Here is a 20,964-nt window from a genome sequence, read left to right on the forward strand (position 1 = left end):
TTAAGTTGAAATAAATGTGTCTGTGTTCTTATGCCTTACCGGAAATTCAAATAGTTTATTTTACATTTGCAATTGCAGTTAAGTTATTATTGTGTAAGTCTTCAAATTCCTTGATTCTTTATCAGTGCTGTTAAAAGTGGTATTAAATATCCAAATTTCCAACGTGTGCATGTCCAAATATGATATAAATATGTTAGGAAAACATACAGGCTGTACCAGGGTGTCCATTTTTTATTGAATATATACTGTACTAAAAAAACGATAATCAGACTCTGTGTTCTACATTTAGAATTCAAACTTTTTGTACTTATATATCTGATAGTGACTTGCTGAGGTCTGCAGGTGTCTTTTAGTCCCTGTCAGTGCCTCTAGCTGTAAATCCTGTTGGTTCTGATAGGAATCCCAAAGCCTATAGTGACTGCCATCTACTCAGCACCGACTGATGCTTCTTATCAGGACCACCACACTGCTGCCGCCAGCAAATTTCCACATATGGGTAAATTATAAATCACCTGCACAAACATTCTCCCAGATGAACATGTTCACACAGATTTAGTCTCATCATTGGCAGACCAAAATCTGCAGCAAAACCACAATTTTGGGTCTGGTTTACATGATATTTAACATCCAATTGAACATCTTTTGTTTTAAAATAACATCCTACATCAGAGTAAGCGATACATATTCAGTTCAAACAATATGTACATTATGCTTTTAAGATAATTTAAGATGATTTAAGAAGAGTCTTTTTCCCATGGTCATGCCCGAATTTCCCCATTGTGGGACATTCTATTCTATTCTATTCTATTCTATTCTATTCCATTCTATTCTATTATGCAGTAGTTTTTTTCAGTGACTGTATTTTAGCTGGAAATTAATTTTATCTTTTCCATAGTATATCATTCCTTTATTTTTCTTCTATAGAAAATAAATTCATCATGGTGTCATTATTTAGTCATCAAATCTACTACACCTCCGACAACAGTACCCTTGGTCAAGATGTGTAAGAAGCCTTAAAAGTAAAGTAAAGTAAAAGTAATGTGGTTGATTTGTCATGGTACATACAAGGTACATACAAAAAAAATTACATAGAGGGATGGAGGGTTAGCCTGAGCGGCTGCAACTGATCGCGCCGCCAATAATGGCTGACCTGACCAGCATGTCTTTAGTGGTAGGGGAAACCGGAGCGCATGAAGGAAATCTACGCAGACACAAAGAGAACGTGCAAAACAGCACCGAGTAAGTTTTGACACAAGTATTAGCTTAATTGGTGATATATTAAATGATGGTTCAGGTCAATATACAGAACTTGGTGCACATTGATGCTCCGTGCTCGCTGCCCTTCTCAAAAACTGTCTGTGGCTCTCTTTGGCATCAATGAAGCAATTCTTTGTTCTTGACTGGCACACAGGGCACGTTAGCTTGCGTTTTTGCTCAGCGCAAAGATAAACTGCCCTTGCGTGGCAAAAGCAATTGGAAATAATAGGTTTCCTGTGTAAAGGTCCCTAACTGCTCAGCAGCAAGACGTCTTCACGTCAAACTGTTTTATATGTGACACCGAGCTGATAGACCTAGCTGCTCCAAGGCAGTCGTGACTCGCAAGCACCTGCGGCGTCAAAGTCCCTGTCTGTGCTGCATTGACCAGTGTGCGGTGGGTGCCTGCTGTGGGAAATGTAGGAAATCGTCACAAGAAATCAAGCCAATAAGTACGGTCCACTACGAACGCTAAAATGTCCGCGCTGCTCACAGTACGCGCACAGTATACCCAAGTGTACAGGAGCCTTTACCGTGTCTCCTAAGCTAAGTCATCGCTCCTCTACTTTTAGCTCACAGGCAAGTGGTCGCATGCAGGTAAACTCACAATCCTGCCAGGAGAGAGCGACATAGTTTTACCTGCCTTGGTAAACATATATGCATCTTGTAGACACACCCAATTTCTAAAGAGGGCTGCACTAAAGGCCGCCACAGAGTCGGGAGCGCTGAGCTTCTACTAGCCGTGCAGATCTCAGTGGAGTCTGCTCTGATGGGGGAACATGGGGCGTGCAGTAAAACAGCAAATGCTTAAATGACCAAGTAGTTATCCTCGACAGAAAAAGGACACATTTGTTGATTTCGCAATTGATTGCGAAAAGAAGCCGCACTATGGTATTTTTATACCCCCCTCCTCCCAACACTTGCTTGTTTGGTGAGCAATCAAGAACTGATAAGTAGGATCAGCTGTACTCCACTTGACTACCACCATACTATCTTCTGAATAAGGTTGGGTAAAACCAGCTGGGTAAGCGTGCCAAGTGGAGTATAGTCTGGTGAAGCGGGGTCTATAGAAAAGTCCCATAAGTGTCTTTGTGAGACCGGTGTTTTTGATTTTGTTAGTACATAAAAGGAAAGGAATAGAATATTTCTTTTCCCACAATATTATTTTTGTTTATTTGTACAGCATGACTTGAAATGTGAGCTATTATTGTTACAGGTTCATTTTCGAATACAGAAGTGTCAGTGTTTCTGTCATAATTTAATCGACTTTGAAAATCATATCTGAAGTTTGTTATTTACCTATTATTTCTAACCGTACAGATAAGTTATTCTTCAAATATCTTAAAATTGTAAGTCTTGTTTAAGTAACCAAAGTATCAAAGTGTTTCACGACTGGGTCAAGTGTCCTCTTGTTTTTGCTAATTAGAATATGGTCACAAAGAGTTGCATGATGGGGCCACCAAGTCTCCATTACAACAGTTTATTTAAGGTTTTTGTACACATTACTGTGTGTGCAAATAGCTGGAGGACACTATAGAAAACCTCAGCATATTCATGTAAAAATGGAGTGATTCTTCTTCAGATTCAGTTAATTTAGTGGAATAAAATATACCTGATCATCAAGCTTGAGTAATCCTATTCAATATGTGATGCTAAATTGTAATTTTATTGGTAATGAACAATGACTATAATTTCAGCAGAACTCCTCATGAATGTAAACCATCTCTCCTCCCCCGTGGATCCTCTTTTCCTTTCTGCTCTATCTCCTTCTCACTGTGTACAGTACAGATTTATTATATGAAGCCGGGGCCGCCGGACAGTCACCACTCAGCACTCCCTCAGATCAATAATTGGAAATATTAATTATATCAGCTGAAACGGCCCAGTCAGATGGGGGGTGTTTATGCTCCTGTTACAGAGTACTGGAGCAATATGAGCTTTGATGGCCCACTAATGTGTATTAATGATCCCCGGACAAACATTAGTCTATATTAAACCTGAATGAAGGCCAGAACACATCACACATATTGTATGGCTGTTAGAGCTATTTTATTGCAGTAAGTTACTGTAAGTAAGTGTTGCTGCATAAGTGTTTTTTAACTACTTCCTTTTTTTTATAAGTAATGAGATTCTTACAAACATGGATAACATTTACAGCAATTTAATATCTATTTACTGACTTTTTGTGGTGGAAAGTGTTGGGACTGTGTAAAATGGGTGTTATTCCATATTGTCCAAACCCATTTTGGTTGTTGTGCAGCTATAATTATTTTGGCTATCACCAGCTATTAATATATCAAACAAGTTGTGCTAAGTTAGCAGCAACTCTTTGCAGGAAAAATAACAACTCACATCAGTGGATTCAGGCCAGCTCACTGGAAGCAGCAACCAATAAGAATACTTTGATCATCTTATTCAAATATGACGTGTTAATAGTCCTGAAAGACATATGCTTACAGGTTTGCCATCCTCCTAATGTTCGTTTTCAGAAACATTTTCATTCTCAGCTAGGCTTTTTAAAACATACATTTTACATTTGGAAATTGTGACTTTTGGAAATCTCACACTTAAAGAAAGGATCTGTTTACTCTAGAACATGCTGGTGAAGATTCTGTCATCCATGTCATGGTCATTCCAAAAAAAGTAAAAAACAAAGCAACTGGACTCGTTTTTCGTAGTTGAAGACTACCTGGAGAGGAAGCGAAACGTCTTCAACTACGAAAAACAAGTCCAGTTGCTTTGTTTTTTACTTTTTTTGGGATTTACTCTAGAATGTTTGCACAACGACGTTTTGGCGATATTATCAGTGATAACTATGCTATTCGCTAACGTAAGGTTTCAAAGCCATTTTGACAGCTGCATCATCCTTAAATTTGTATTTTACCGCAACAGGTCTCTCACCTAGTGGTATGACATTGTCTCATTTTTCTAGTTAGTCTCATGTTATATTTTTATATAATAGGACACTTATCATGTTATATAAACATAATAAATATTGTTTTAACTTTTAAAATCGTGCTGTTCTCCTAACATTTTATTTTCCAAGAATAAATTTGGACACATTAAGGAAATGTTAATGTTATATTTTTGCTTTATTCAGACCAACATATTTACCCTTCTGAAAAATACCGTTGATAGAAGAAATTAGAAATTGATCACTTTATAATAAAGAGTTATTACAGACAAAAAGGAAAATAGAAACTGTGATGTGTACCAGATGTAGAGAAAAACTACTGCTGGATTATGTTTCATGTGACCTGTATCAGGGATGTAGCCACGTAGGTACACTCAGTAGACGGAAACAAGCGCACCCTAATGAAACCTGTGACTTTGAAGTTGTACACTGACATTTAGTGTGTCTGAATTCAGGGGCTGCATTCTTCAAAGGCCGTATATGTAGGCCATTTACGTCACAGCATGAGGACGAGGACTGTCCGGATTCAGGAATCCTTCTAAGACCCCTTCAAATGTGGTCCTTTTCCCCAATTTGAAGGATGGGTCCTTCGGGGCTAGTCTTATCCCATGATTCATTGTGGGTTGAAGACAATTCTTTTAATGGAAACAGCAATGGTGGAGAGGAGTGAAAAGCTGTGACTAAAGTTGTACATATTACACTTTCTGTGACATAAAAGTAACTTTTAAAAAGTTTTAAACCTGAAATATCTGCTCAGTGTTTTGACATATCGCTTAATTTTAAAAGTGCTGGGATGCGTTCAGAAATGCCCACTCCCACTACACAAACAGCCTGCTTGCCTCTCCGGCTTTCAGCTGACTGGATGGTCAAGACTCGCCATGCTGAGACAGAGCGCCTGTCTCCTGGCACACTGCTTTCAAACTCCAGCTGGCTTTGCACAAGGAGTCAAAAGCAGGAGTAATTCAGTCAGATCATATCTAATATTAATAGTTAGATATTTTGTTATCATTATTCTCTACAGATAAAGTGATTTAAGCTTTGTTCAGCTTTGTTTAGGGTTTAAGTTAGAAGTGTCACTAATAAATTAAACAAATGGTATTTGTTAATGAAATAGGGTAAAATTAAATAATAATAATAATAATAAAATGACTTATGTAATATGTAAAGGGGAAAGGGAAAAAACATGTACAGTTATTTATGTTAGACAGCAGCTAGGCAACCAACCTTACGCTGAGGTAAATGGACTGAACTTATATAGCACTTTTCTAGTCATGCTGACCACCCAAGACGCTTTACACTATAGCCACATACACCCAATCACTCTCACTAACACACACACATTCATACACCGAGACGCAGCTCGGTAGGCAACTTGGGGTTAAGTGCCTTGCCCAGGGGCACATCGACATGTGGCAAGGGGAACCCACAACTTTCTGAGTGCCAGACAACTACTCAACCCATCAAGCCACAGTAGACTAGACCGCTCTCTTCTGCTCTTTGTTTCTTTGTGGCAGGCGGATGACCCGGTCTACGTGGGCCGGGTCTACTAATCAAATAGGAGGAGAATTTTTCTGTGCAAGAAGCATTAAACTTGAGTGCAGAAACAACGATTTAAGGGAGTATTCAGCAAACTGCAAAGAAATCAGAAGTTCTGGCAGCAAGCAGAATGAACTCCTGCTCTCAAACGGAGAATGTGTGCTCTTGATTTTTGACTGAACAATTTCCCCAAATTCCCCACAGTCTAACCCTAAATTGTTTATTGTTGTATTCCTGGATGAGAGGTGAGGTTAAAGACAAGAACGGTTAGTAACTTAAAATCCGTCCTGCAATCGCTTTAGATGCACATTGAGTACATTCCTCACTTGTGATAATATGAAATCAAACGTATGGCCATCTGTCAGGGCTAGAGCAACACTCCGTCTTGTTGTAATATTTAATACAGAAGTTTAATAAAGTTCTAAGATGTTCTTGAAATGTATAATATTACTATGTTGGTTGAGCACGTATACAATTTAATGGTTCCAAATCAATCATTTCTACCCCAAGTAACAAAATAGCCAACCATCAGTCTTAAAGATTAATGAACAGAGACAAAGCAGCTGGATGCTCCAGGACTATTGCACACTACATTGTGTACTGTAGGCCCTGGGGTTTCTATCTCACCCTCCTCATGAAAACGCTTCATGCTAGAGCTAAGAGCTTAATTCAACTGACTGGGGGCTTAACTGGGCAAATGAGGCAGCTCAATAAAAGCATATGGAACTTTTGATCTGTCAAAGCCATTGGAACAGCAGCGCTTTGTGGTGTAGTAAATGGAGAAAGAGAAGGCTCATACCAACAAAAAAATAACAGGAAGTGTATTTATTTGAAGGTTGTGAACTGAGCCATTGTGAGTCTTCAGAGCAACACAGTTAGCTCTCTTTTATAGGCCGCCTGGTCAAGGTGTTTTGAATTCAAACCGACTAAAGGGCTACATTACTCAAAGCAGCAGCGTCTTATTCTTAAGGAAAATATCGTTTTTCTTTCTATTCACTCATTTTTTATTTTAAAACTTTAGGAATCAAAACAATAATGATATAAAGCTAATCAAAAACCCTTTTTTTTGTTGTGAACAAATGTCTGATTTTAGCACTTTATCCTTAATCTTTTTTATTTTTGTTTTACTGAAATTCATACAGTTAATGTCTTCATGAGCAAAATACATACCCTTAAAAAAACAATCTTTTTTTCATAAAATCTCAAATTTATACAAAATGCATCAGCCTCTTTATCTGGTACACCTGTTCATTCGTTAAATCCAACAGTGAGACTACCACACACATGGCAGCATGTCAATGCGTATAGACGTGAAGAAGACAACTTGCTCAGGTTCCAACCGACCATCCGAATGGAAAACGTGGAAAGGTTGCCGCTGGCAGAGGGGCTAGTTGGAGTATTTCAGAAACTCTTATCTACTCAGATTTTCACACACAAGCATCTCCCGGGGTTTACAGCGAAGTGTCCAACACAGAGAAAATTTCCAGAGAGCCGGAGCTGTGTGGACAAAAAAATGCCTTGGTGATATCAGAGGTCTAATGAGAACAGACAGGCTGGTTCAAGATAAGAGAAAGGGCAAAAGTAGCTGAAACAACCACTCGTTACAAACACATTAAACCTTGAAAAAGACTATAGTATGGCAGAAGGTGCGTGAGTGGTGTTTCAGTAGTTGGAGAGCAGAGGAATGGTGTACTAGAGAGGCCACAAGATTGCTAGTTCAAACCTCACACTGTCACTCTGAGTCTCTGAGCAAGACCTTTACTTCTACAACGCTCCCTGGATGCTGCTGGATGCACCGCTAACCAACCTAAGGGATGCGGTAAATGCAGAGGACACATTTTGTTGTAATGTACTACTGCAATGACAAATAAAGGTGGGGATTATTATTTCAAAGACCACACCAGGTCCCACTCCCATTAGCTAAGTGCAGGAAAACTAAGTAGGAAGAGGAAAACAAGCTACAGTTGACACAGGGCCGCAAAAATTTCACAATCACAGAATTAAAAGATGTCACCTTGTCTCATGGGTCTAGAATTAAATTGTGAGTTTCACAACACGAAAGCATGGATCCACGGTGCCCCGGTGTCATCTGATCTCAGTCTAACAGAGCATCTTTGCGATGTGGTGGAACGGGAAATTTAGAACTTGGATATGCAGCCAACAGTTTGCATATATTGTATATGTACAGTATGCTGTGTGATGCTTTCAAGTCAGCATGGACCGTATATCTGAGTAATGTTTCTGATGCCTTGTTTAAGATTTAAAGTAGTACTGAAGGATAAAAGGGGTGGGGGGGCAACCTTGGCACGGTGCAGCCAATAAAATGGCTGGTAACTGCATGTTTCCACAATAAAATCTATCACTGTACTGATGCAATAGATATTGAATGAGAAAAAAACCTGAGTGTTCACAGTCCCAATCAAAATGGTAATAAATTGTATGAAAAACTGATTCATTTCAAGTAAAAAATTTTTTTATCAGAAAATGGGGTCATATTTTATAGTACTTGAATCACAAATTTATTCGAAGGAAATGGAATATGAAATTTTCCTCATTTGGCCAATTTATAATTGATGTCTGACACAATTCAAACAGCAGTGTTTGCATATTGAGCAACAAAGAGACAGGTGGTTCATTGATACTATAAATAAAGAGATTTGGAGGAAGACAGGTGTTCTACCTTTTTCTGTGTGTTTGAGTGAAAGTCATGAAGGTGAAGCAAAAGCAGTACAATGTTTTTGCCTTGTACTTCTTTCGTGTTTTTGTTTTCCATATATGAACTTCTGTATTCTGTATTTCTGTTTTTCCTCTCTTCGATTTATATTCTTTTACATTACTGATCACTTATTTCCTCAGAAAGACATTAACTAAAGATTTCCACCGTGACTGGTTATTTTTGGGGAAAGCACAACATACTTTTGTGCTAAATTTCTTCATTGGTGTAGAAGCCTGGCTTTTAATGTACAGAGCGAAAAGTAGCCCTACGGTGTCTGTGTTGAAGCTTTTTTATTTTCTTTTAGGAGAAAGTAGTCCTTAATGTGTTTAAATGAGATGTACCTTGTCTGTGTTGGTGAGGGTATGCATGTCCATTTAATTCATACGGGAAATCTGTTTTTTTCCCCCTCATGTTCGAGGGAAATTTAACAAACTGAGAGCCATCAGCTGTGCCTGTTCGGGACCATAATGCATTGCTCTCGGGCAAATAAATAGACCATTAAGCTGGCATGTTGGAGGCTGAGCAGTAACTAGCTTTGGATAGAGTTTCCTCCCCCACACAGTCGCCCCATGGAGCCGCCTGAGTCTGTGGTATGGTAAAGTAGCAGCAGTTCCTCTTTGCAAATCCAAACTTAAACAAGTTAGCAGGATTGAAGGGACTTTTTTCCCCCGTTTGAAACATCAAGGTCTTCTTCAGAGAAGCATTTCTTTTATTAGTGAATAAAAAATAAGGTCAGAAATGAATTTGCTGTGTTTTCTCCCATATGAGGAGGCTTCTTTGAGCTTTCAGCATGCATCCAGTTGTGTCGGGTTGATGCTGTAATCTATCCATGCATGCTGTGGAGCGGGTGCACCCTGTGGCTTTGCATTACCATACTGTAGAATTACTTAGCTTATGTTGTACAAGAGAAAGAAAGCACTTGCAGACAGGGAGCCTCTCAGGAAACAAGGAGCTGAAACCTCAACCCTTTACAACCACGCAACATCCTCCTTACTTTCCCACAAAGACTTATTTACAGTGGGCAAATTTATGGAATAATTTCAGCAAAGGAAGGTTACTCAGTTCCTCAAGGTGAAAATTGATACATTTAGCACTTAATGAATTGGGCCTGGCCCACTTCCCCCATACATCACCATGTTATTAAGACATTTTAAAATCCCATTATGGTGTTTCTCCTTGAACATGTCATACTTTTATTGGATTGCCCTGTCTTTAAATCTGACCTTTTCATCCTCGTTCTGGAATTGAACAGAAAAAAAAAAATTGGCACGCCATGGGAAGATAGGTCAAAATATACATATGTGGTTAAAGAAATACCATTTCTTGGTGCATGTTTAATGGTTTTAGGGGAAGGGCTCTGTGATGGTAAAATGTTTTCAACCAGTAAAACAATGCTTAAACACTGTGCTTCGCAAAAGCATTCATACCACCTGAACTTTTCCCGTCTTGTCATGCCAAAACCAAGAAGTTTGATGTGTTTATAAGGATTTTATGTGATAGACCAAACCACAGATTGGTCTTACGCACAGGAGTGACTTTGTAAGTAAAGGATAGATGGTGGTCGAACCTGCATATGTCGAATACATTCTTTTTAGAACTACCTTTATCTTTAATTGCAACTTCAAGTCTTGCGGGGTAAGTCTCTACCAGCTTCCTACTGAACAAAAGATCTTACATCAACTATGGGGTTACAAATAGAGCTTAATTAGTAAACTCTAAGTCTATGCATTGCTCTGAATCAGACATAGATGTATTGTCTGTGATTAGACTAAGTAAAACGTTTTGATGTAAAAGGGGTGTAATCTTAGACCATCAGTTACAATTTTTTAATGATACACAAAATAAAAAAATAAATAAACAATGGATAAATGGCAGAAAGCATGCGATGAAACTTAAAGAAAGCCTCATTTTTTTCACCATTAAAATTTACATTTCATCCTTTGTTATATTGTGGCAGATGTGATATTGTTGCACAGGGAAACAACATGCATGTTAAAGGTCTGTTACAAATCTGAGCTGTTGGGCAGGATGTGCGCTGTCTGGATATAAGTTTGTTTTCATGAATGAAAACTCTAAGTTGTTCTGAATGAACCATGAGCCAACTAGAAGTGCTAAACGCTCATGCAGCGGCAGCACATCTGTGGCCGGGTTGCCTCTTTCATAGACTTCATGCAATGCTGGCAGAATCTCTCAGGGAAACGAAAAACAGGGACTTTAGTTTAATATGATGAGGTTGTTAATGTGATAGCAAAAACAATTAAACCACAATTGATATGTGTGCGAAAGCAGAATTACATTAACACTTCAAATGAACAGATACAAACTTCTTTTAGAGGTAAAAAAATAAATACTTTTCACTTTTATTCCAAATAAAAAATTGATTTGAACTACGTCTCTATGTAACATTTAAACAATGTCAGGCTAAAAAAAGCTCACTGTGCTTCTTGAGAGTGAGTTTCTTTCCATAACCCTTTGCAAATCGGCCAAACCAAACCGGATGAAGAGCCTTTTGCACACATGAATGTTCAGGTATTGCCACACATTATCAGTTGGATTTAAGACTGGACTTTGATTGGCTCAGTCTTATACATGGGTAAGCTTTGACCTAAAGCCTTCTTTGTAGGTTTTATACTTAGGGTTGCTGTCCTGCTAGAAGCCTCCACCTCAATCTCGAGGCTCTAACAACTTTTCTATCAGCATTGCCCTTTATTTTGCTCAGTTTTACTTCTAATCAACTCTGACGAGCTTTCCTTTCCTGCAGAAGAAAAGCATCCCGACAGCATCATAAGTCGCGTTTCTATCAATTGAATGCACTTTTTTGAACTATCGCATTACAAAAGGTTGATGGAAACAGCAAATTTCGAAGTAACTCACTAAATTTTGCAAAAAAAGTTTTTACACTCGCTGAGGTTTTTCACTTTTTCGAAAAACAGATGGAAAATGGAAACACATTTTTACCTCACATGACTGGTCATCTGTTTCTGCTGCCGGCGTCTTCCCGAATATTCCCATACCGCTCGAAAACAAGGCTGGAAACAACAACGGGTACGTGTGGACCGACGAAGAGACTCGAGCATTTGTTAGTCTAATCCGTGAAAAATAAAAAAAATCAACACATTCATCAAAGCCTCGCACCATCACTGATCCGGGGTCTGTGCTAGTTAGCAACTTCTACTTCTGGTTTATTGCAACCAACGTCAACGTATGACAACATTACACTGTGCATTGTCTGGTTGATTCGCTATAAACCAGTAAATGGAAACACATCTGATGTGCATTTTCTGTTTTGCGATACATTAAAAGTTTGCTCAAAATTCACATCAGTATTAGATGGAAACAGCTATATTTGGTGTGTGGATGGTGCTCAGGGTGGTGTATAGTGTTAGTTTTATGGCACACAGACTCTTACATATGGACCCAGAAAGTCTAATTATGGTCTTATCTGAGCAGCAAAAGTCCCTCCACATGTTTTCCCTGTCTACTACATGGGTTATTGTGGCAAACTGTACGCAAGACTTCATATTGCTTTTTTTTCAACTGAGCCTTTTTTTTTTCTTGCCACTCGTCAATGCAGAACAGAATCATATTTGTATCAAGGCAGATTTTTGGTGGGTTAATGCAAGGACATACGTTGATGGGTCTGCATACTTACCTTCTTCTCATTTTGGGGTTATGGGTTAGACATTGCTCCATGAGATGTTCAAAACTTTGAATTAGTTTACAACCTAACCCTGCTTTAAACTGTTATCCCTGACCTGTCTGCTGAGTTCATTGGACTTCATGAAGCTGCTTGTTCACTCATGGTCTCTAACCAGCGTCTTATTTAGGGACATCAGCATAAGTGGGGCTAAACACAAAAGTACAGCACACTTCACAATTTTATTTGTAAAAAAAAAATATTCCAAGGACATCACATAAAATCTTAATGCAATACCCTGGTAGTTGCAAATTCAAATTGTAAGAATACTGGCCAATGGACTCTCTTGGAGGTAAAATGAAGGTGAAATTTCTCCTTAAGGTTTTGGGTTGTAAGTGCAATCTCTGCTATCGTTTTTCTAAGATTTGGATTTTGACGTCTCAAAAGCGAGACGCATGCTTGGAAGTAAAACACTTCATCGAGATTCAAAAAGCCTCCCCCATTAAAAGAAAGATATGAAGTGAGGAAAGTTTTGCCATTCTACTTTTTTCCTCCAAACAAACAAGCCCAACAAGTATGGAGAAAGTGTTTGTCTCGAGCAACAATAATGAAAAAAAAGAATGAGGTAATATCGGGGAAGGAGGAGAGCGTGACACAAAGGCTGTGATGACAGAGGCATCTAATCCAGGTGATGCCATTCTTATCAGGGTCCAGTGGATTAGAGTGAGCCTCCTAACCAGAGAATTCTTCCCAGCCAGACATCCTCCACAGCCCAAGGGCCTGGATCAATAGGCCCGCATTGATCTCTCTCCTCCTGTGGCTGGATTCACTTCTATTAGGACTGTCTTGGCCTCTTTCTCTTAGACACACATATGTACCCCTTGGAGCTGCTGAAAAAAACCCTTTTAGTGGACAGATGTAGCCTCTACACACACATACGGCCTAGTTTAAAATACAAAGTGAGGACCATGCCTTGGCTTCCATAGGCATCCATTCATTGTCAAGCCTTTTTATGGCCTAACACTGAACCTCACACAAGCCCTAACCCCTAACCCTAACATTTACCAGTATATACCTAACCCTAGCCTAACTGACACCTTCATGCTAAAGCTAACCCCTTGCTCAGAAAAAAAGTCCTCGTTTTGTGTCAAAGTCCTCACTTTACTAGTAAAATGAGCAAAAAATGTTCTCGCTCAGCTGCAAGTACAAGAACACACACACACGCGCGTTCTGCTGTATGGAAGACACCAGAGACCAGGCTGTTTTGTTTAAACTGAATTGCAGTAATGAAGGACATTAGTGTGTTGATATCCTCTCCTGCCAAGAAGTTTTAATCAGTTTTGCACGGCCAGTTATTGGCGCGGGTGAGAGGGCCATGACACTCTTACCCTGCGACGTCTTCTTCAAGTAACTGTTTGAAGCAACAACGGTGCTAACCTCTCTGTTGCTTTGTCTTTTGTCCACTCCAGATGACCCGCCCTATCCAGGTGAAACCCGCCGACAGTGAGAGCCGTGGAGGTAGTTGTCTTCTTTTCTTCATCAGTTTTCATCACCCTCCTCTTCTCTCCATCCTATCTAATCTGAATCATTGCACACTTCCCTTTTCCGATCCCATCGGTTCCGCTGCTCTGAACGCATTACTTCCCTTAACCAGTCCTGTTTTGTTTTTGTATTTTACCAAATGTTTTTATCCCTCATGCTGTTGATAAATGGAAACAACTCCATCCTGAACGACAAATTGAACTGTGTCAGGATGTATGTTAAACCGATTATACGATATCAAACGCAAGCCGATTTGATGGCAGCATCTCAATTCTGGTCTATATTTGTAATCTTTTTTTTTTTCCTTTTTTAATTTGTTACTGGGTCAAATCCTGTTGTATTGTGAATTAATCTCCTGTAGTCTCATTCAGCTCCAACTTTAATGCTTATAATTGATTAGAGAATGTGTTATTGTGGAGATGTGGGCCTGTGATTGGCTCCCCGACTTCCAATGTCTCTCCTGCTCTTTCTTACTCCAAATACATTATTATTTAAGCGTAAATGAGATCATGATTAGGCTCTCAACTAGAATCATCTCCACACCAGGGCCTTGTTAAAGCCCACACTGCTCGATCTGTGAGGATACAGTATAGACACAGAGAAAATGGAGCAGCAGCACGTACAGCTTGCCAAACAATCAATAAATTTGCAGAGCGTTTGCCAAGATCCTCATTACTTGGCCTTGATTCTGTCATCTTTGATCTCTCCTGTTTTTTTTAGGCTTTCGTTTTTTTCCACGCCTATCTGCATATATGTTAATGTTATGAGGAGCTATCCTTCAAGTCAGTGGCAGAGACAATGAACCTCACTCTTAATTTATTTTTGTACACATCTCTTGTATCTCGCGGTAACAAATCAAATGACTTTTTTTTTTTTTTTTTTTTTTGTTATTTTAAGGATGTGGGCTGTTTCCAGTCTATCTCATCCCAGTGCAAATTAGAATTTTGGAAGTGCAAAACAGAGGGAGGAAAAAAAAATGCAGAAATGATGCCAAATGCATACAGCTGCTGTGCAGCACTTCTGAGGCTTTACCTAAAAACCTCTGCCTGTTTTGGGTGAATTAGGATGGCTGGTCACTTGGCTGTCGGTCAGAGGCGCACAATCTTCAAAGGACAGCAAACCCCCCCACCCCCCCGGGATAAATGGAGGAAAGGCCAGTGAAAGATCACTGTCAGTGCCTCAAGCTTTCTTTCTTTCTCTCTCCCTCCTCTTTTTCTTTCTTTCTCTCCCTCTCTCTCTTGGTACCCATTCATTTGAAGCTTTAGAGGAGTAGCGAGACAAGCAAAAGGGGTCTTGTGCTGTCAAGATTGATGTCCCCTATAGGTCCATTGATTTTGCCATTGTGGTGCTGTGTGTCCACATTAACAATGACACTCAGCTGTCTCTTTACTTGCTTGAGAGTGGCTGGTTTTAGAGCTCCCAGGGTATGGTGGTCAGTATGGGGTCCCCTACCGGCCCCGGCAGCTGGTACCGCGCCGACGAACAAATGAGTGTTGGAGCAGACCGTAGAGTTTCACATCATCCTCGATGAACAGGTCAGAGTGCCGGCGTGGGAGCGATCAAATATTGGCATGATTTTATCAAGTGAGGTGGAGATAAAAGTGTGCAAAGGGAGATGGATTTAATTTGCCAAGAACAGAATTATGTGGCCACTCTGATCTTTGAATTGCTCACCTACCAGTTTATTTTCAGATTCAGATTTCTGTTTGAGAAGTATAACTCTATGTTAAAACAGGAACAGGAACTATTTTCATAAAACTTTAAAAAATACAAATGATTATGAGGTTAAGCACCTTTTATTAGTGACTGACGTGTTTAGTGCAGCTAGCAGTACCAAAACAGCTGTCTCCTTGTATATTTCGTAGAAAATGTAAATTTATACCTTGATTCTGAGAGCTCTAACAACTGCCAACTCTTATAAATTCAGCCTGTTGCCTAAAAGATAAAAGTTGTGAGGATATACCCGAGGAACCTTACTGTACTCCGTTCAGCCTTCCTGGTATCCTCTTAAAGTCTTGCTCTCTTTAGCTCTCTCAGTCTGTTTGAAATTCAAGCACATCTCAGTGTGCTGCAGACAAAACAGTTGTCTTTTGAATAGCTTCTTCCTCTGACTTTGAATTTAAACACTTCACTGATACTGGCGACAGCTAACTCTATGGCTTCTTCACTCTGTAAGCAAAAAGTGCAGCTGTTACTTTAACCAGGAACCACCTATTTACAGAGAGAAACAATTTGTTATCGGTGCATCTCTAATTTGATTGCCATTTTTTTAAAGCTCAATTATCACATTGCTTCTGAACTGCCAGCTTGAAGTCCTTCATTTGTAGTCACCGGCGAATATAATGTAGCTCGTCATATGGGGCATCGTCTTCAGCTGCTTTTGCAGCTTTAAGCAGATGACTGTGATGTTGATGCTCCTCCATGGCCTATTTTTGCAAGCTATAGCTGCTTATTTGCTGTAAATCTTATCCTGGCCATTAATTATTGCAATATTTAACTGTCAAAAGTGCCCAGATTACTTTTTTTTTTTTGTTTGATACTTATTCAGCTGCCACTGCCAGAATCTAAACCAATAACTGCAGGACTAAAGCTCAGCATGGTGCACAGGAGCTGGGAGAGCGGATGCAGAGAGATATTAATTAGCCTTTCAGTGCAGCGGAGGGAAAGACACCAGGGACACACTAAGTCTGGCCTACTCTCTCAGGGGCCACACAGCTAGTCCGATAGGGGGCATACAGTATATTCCTGAGCGAACGCTGTCACAACACAACACACAGTCAGACTAATTAGTCTCTTAATCTCATTATGGCGAAGGCAGTTCAGATAACCTGAGCCAGGCTCCTGTCCATTAGGGATGGACCTGTAACTGGGATTTTATGCCTGCTAGACCTTCATTTCTCCTGGAGGAACCCTCTGCTGTCATTAAAACCAGACGGGGCCAGATGGGATCAGGGTATTACCAGTTGGAAAAATAAATCTGTCCAGTCATCAAACCGGAGGACAGTCGAACATGTTCCTCACCTTTCTTAAAAAAGAAAAAAAAAAGAAAAAACTCTGCCTCTTAGATATGCCATCAGTATGTGGACAATAAGAAAATGATTACAGTGCATTCTGAAGCATCAACGTGGGGAAATGATATTTGCAGTTGGAATTAACAAGGAATATACATGGTAGAGTAAATCTCACCAAACACTCTGGCAGCCCTTGCTGCAACCTAACAAAGACACACTGTGAAATGAATATTAATGGCCAATCACCTACCTAATCTAGCAGAACAGCAGCCGTTACACAATGAGCCACCAGCACGGCGAGGGTCTCCGTCACCGATGACGCAAGCCATTCCGGGATGCTTCTGTTAGGCAGGCATTTAAAGAGACATAGCAAGGAGGCAGCAGGGACTTGTCTTTCTCATTTTCTTCTCACAGGTCTCTGATACGATATAGATTGATTTTCCATCACACGTGGCACTGATGACTGGCACTGACAGCAGCTGATATTTCATTTTTTGAAGCGCCATTCACCACCTCCTTAGAGAGCCCGGCGTCTTTACAGAGGATGGATCAGATTTAACCACTCTGATTTCATCCTGAACCTACTACCAAAACCCACACATCCCTTCACAGTTCACCACTACTAACTGCCTCGTCTTGTTTATAGGCCGGCGATTTTGTATTTTTTATCATATTTTCTCAGTTCAAGACCAATCCTGCTGACAGGCTAAATGGTTTTTCTGAGCAGTTGCTGTTTTTTTTTTTTTTTTTTTTTTGTATGCCTTGGCTTTGCTCATTTTCCAGCTTAACCCATTGTTCGGGTTTTTTAGCTCTGAGATTGTTCAGAAGGCAGAAACAAGAGCAGACTAGCTGTCAGCTGGGGCTCTGTTGGTGTTGCAGCAGGCCTGCCTGGCACAGCGAGAGCTGCAACCCACTGAGGAGGCCTGGATTAGAAACAGGCTTTGGCATTTTCAAGGCAGGCCTGCCGCCCACGCACACACACCCACACAGAGAGGACAAACAGACAAACACATACAGTACATTTGGCTCTGACACACACACACACAGCACACACACACACCAGCACACACACTTGCCTTCTCCCTCATGCTAACACACACCCAGTGGGAAGTTTGATGTACACGGGAACGGGAACATAAAAGAACATGTCTATTTAAAGTTGTACGGCACCACACTTATTGGCACCCCTAATAAAGATGTGTAAAAATGAAATTCAGTTTATTGCAGCTACAAATTCTTAAAATGATTAATTGAAACTACATATGGGGTGGAAGTCCCATGTTGGGAAATAATTGCAACAAAATGACCAGTGGCACAAATATTGCTACCGCTGGCGTACAACCCCCTTCTCCAAATAGAACAGCAGTTAGTCTTTCACTATAACATTCCACAAGGTCAAATCAGCCAGATCGTTGATCATTCTTCTTTGTACAATCTGTCTAGATCATCCAGAGTTCTGGCTCGTTGCTCATAGCCGTCCCTCTTTAGCTCACCCCACAGGTTTTCTATTGGATTTAGGTATAGGGACTAAGGATTTGAGTCTGTTGGGGCATTTGTGTTGGTCTGGCCACATGATTTAAATCTTTATCCTACTGAAAGGTTCTGTGATGACAAATTCTCTTTTGTCCAATGGAGTATGCCAGAGGTATTTTTTTATTATTTACTTCCTGGCTATTCAAAGAGTTGTTGATGTGATGCATGCCATTGTTCCGAGGACCCTTGGAGGAGAAACAGGCCCACAGCATTACAAATCCTCCACTATATGTTTCAGTGAACATGAAGTGCTTATTCACATATTCATCCATTGCATATCCACATATCATGCACTTTTTTTTAGCCCTTGAATACATTTTATTGTGTTCTTAAGAGTCTCTTGGAATGCAGAAAATTTGAATTTAGTCTCTCCAGGTGCTGCATAGATATCTTTGCATTCTGTTTGGGTCATTTTCTTCAAGCTATTCAGCTTTCTCTGTTTTCTGTTATGTTTTTTGAACACATACGTCCCACTATTTCTCTGCAGAGATGCTAAACAATGTCCCGGACTTCCCGGCTTACCAATTTCTCAAATCCGCCATTTTTATATATATTTTTTGCTGCGATTTTGTAGTCCAAGCTGAAGGATGCTGAACCTACAGGTGAATAAGTCAAAATGTTTGGTATTTTGGTGTATTAACCCAAACAATTCATTACACTGTCCTCCAACATGCTACAAAATGGCCAAACAGGTGTGAGCGGAACGCCCTGTGACCTGGAGGTGGGTGTGAAGTGCTCATTTGTATTTAAAAAGACCGCTCCAAAATGAGCAGCCCTCAGACGTACCTCAGAACAGGGGTAAAAGAGATCTGTGGGGCAACAACAACAATGAATTCAGAACAAATAATCACAGCCTTAACCTGACTCTCGCCAGACGAATTTCGACGGGGCGGGGAAGGCAAATTCAGCTCAGCTCACCAGGATCAAGTAAATACCTCTTACTGCGTTAAACTTTTTACTCAATCATGATACACTAAAATCAGGGACATTTCCGGGACAGCTTTTGCCGGGGACCGTTCATCTAAAACGGGCACTCGGAGACATCGGTCACATTTGCTTTATCACTGAGAGCCGGAATTGTTGTTCCAAACAGTCGCTTCTCAGGTACGTCACATCTATGAATGTGGCGATCCTGATTGGCTCGTCCATTTTATGTGGTATTGAAATCCCTCCCAATGGCAGCGAGTCCAGATGGATGTGTGGAGCCGTGTGGAGCTCGGCAGAACTACATCTATCTGGCGAGAGTCAGGTTTTCACAGTTCCACTTCATATAAATGACAACTGAATGATTTAAATGTGAAAAGGAAGAACTTAACTGCATATGTCCATTTTAATGCATGGGTGTTGAATGTTCTCCTATTTTCTGACTTCCTACCACAGCCAAAAGCATGTGTTTTGTTAGGTTGTCTCTCCAAATATCCCTTAGTGAGTGGGTGTGTGGATGTTTTTTTTTATATATATATATCTTGTAAGTGTGATAGAATGACACCTGTCCAGGTTGTACGAGTAGAGATAGGCACGCCTAATCCCCCAGCGACCCTGCAAGGATAAGCTGGTGTAGGCAGTGGATGGATGTTTAGGGTGTCAGTAGTTATAAAAAAATATTATTTATCTCCAGTTATGCCTAAGCTCGAAGTTGGATTGTTTTTTTTTTCAGTGAGATTAAGACACAGCAATACAATAATTCTTCATTTGTTTTATTTTTTAACACATCTATACCGGAGCCAGCACGGTACAGTTCTATGCAGAGACAGACATAGTTCACATTCGCTCATTGAGCTGAGTCAGTTGTTTTGTTTGTATTTTTACAAGGCGTGCGTGCAGAATTGTGGACCGAGCAGCAGTGTTGTGTTTGAGTGTAAGTTTGAGTGTACCCAATAAACAATGGGCAGGTTTGCTCCAGATCACTGAGATGTGATGAAAACAAAGAGGGAGAGGAGAACCTCAGCGAGAGATGAAAGGCTGAGATTGAGAGAGCAGAACTACAACCACGGTTGCTGTTGTGTGCTCAGTTTTTGATAACAAAGTTATCTTATGAAAACACAAAGCATAGCCTATGCATTAAACATCGGCAGTCTTCTGTTTTTTTCTTTTTTTTTCTTCCCCCTGCTAAAAAAGCAAGCCTTTCGTGTCAGGGCACCTCGGTAATGAACCAAGCAGGAAGGCCTGTAAGCTCTACTGATCCCCTTTAGAGAAGTCAGGAGGAATGAAACGAGAGAGAGTTAGAGTAAGAGGAATGAGCAGAGGAAAGGCGAATGGCAAGAGTAAAGAGGTAAGACAAGGGGAATTTCTCTGGTGGAAATGGAGGGAGAGGAAGAACAAGTGCAAAATAAACAGATAAAAGTGTGGATAAACCAGTGAGAGGGAGGGATGTATATCTTCCCTCTTTGGAGAGGAGAGAACTATAGATTACTGGCCACAATGTGCTTGGCTGGGCATAAATGGAGAGATCTTGAAATAGTAGGGAGTATGTTCAGAGGTGGTGGGGATCAGGGTACACTAATCCAATGCTGAGGCCAGCTCTGGGTCCCACATTCAGAGCTCGCGCTCCTTGTCCAAATCCCCTATAGAGGAGCTCTTACACAAACAATACAGATACACGGGCCTTCCCTTCGCCAAGAGTTCAGACAGCTAACTCCGCAGAGCTGACCCCGGGTGTTCAGGTCACTCCGCCTGCAAACATTTACCCTCACATCAGCATGAAGTAGTGTCTTTTAAAAGAGGAGGGGTGAGGGGAATTAGGTTTTATGGATGAGAGACACGGAGTAAGAGATGATGAAATAATTTCTTTAGGGATGCGCTTTGCTCCTCTGGGTCAGAT

The 20,964-nt window shown here is 40.4% G+C and overlaps 1 protein-coding gene across 11 annotated transcripts in view; it reads left to right on the forward strand.

Annotated features, from left to right (window-relative positions):
• The window catches only part of celf5a (cugbp, Elav-like family member 5a), a 299,092-nt gene that overhangs the window by 148,732 nt on the left and 129,396 nt on the right, over positions 1-20,964 (forward strand). For all 11 annotated transcript variants that reach the window (XM_021307772.2, XM_012880940.3, XM_021307765.2 and 8 more), the window contains exon 3: positions 13,527-13,575. In XM_021307772.2, coding sequence (XP_021163447.2) covers positions 13,527-13,575 — 49 coding nt within the window. The remainder of the gene's footprint in view (positions 1-13,526; positions 13,576-20,964) is intronic.

Source organism: Fundulus heteroclitus, unplaced genomic scaffold (assembly GCF_011125445.2).
Source record: "Fundulus heteroclitus isolate FHET01 unplaced genomic scaffold, MU-UCD_Fhet_4.1 scaffold_183, whole genome shotgun sequence".
Lineage (NCBI taxonomy): Eukaryota > Metazoa > Chordata > Actinopteri > Cyprinodontiformes > Fundulidae > Fundulus > Fundulus heteroclitus.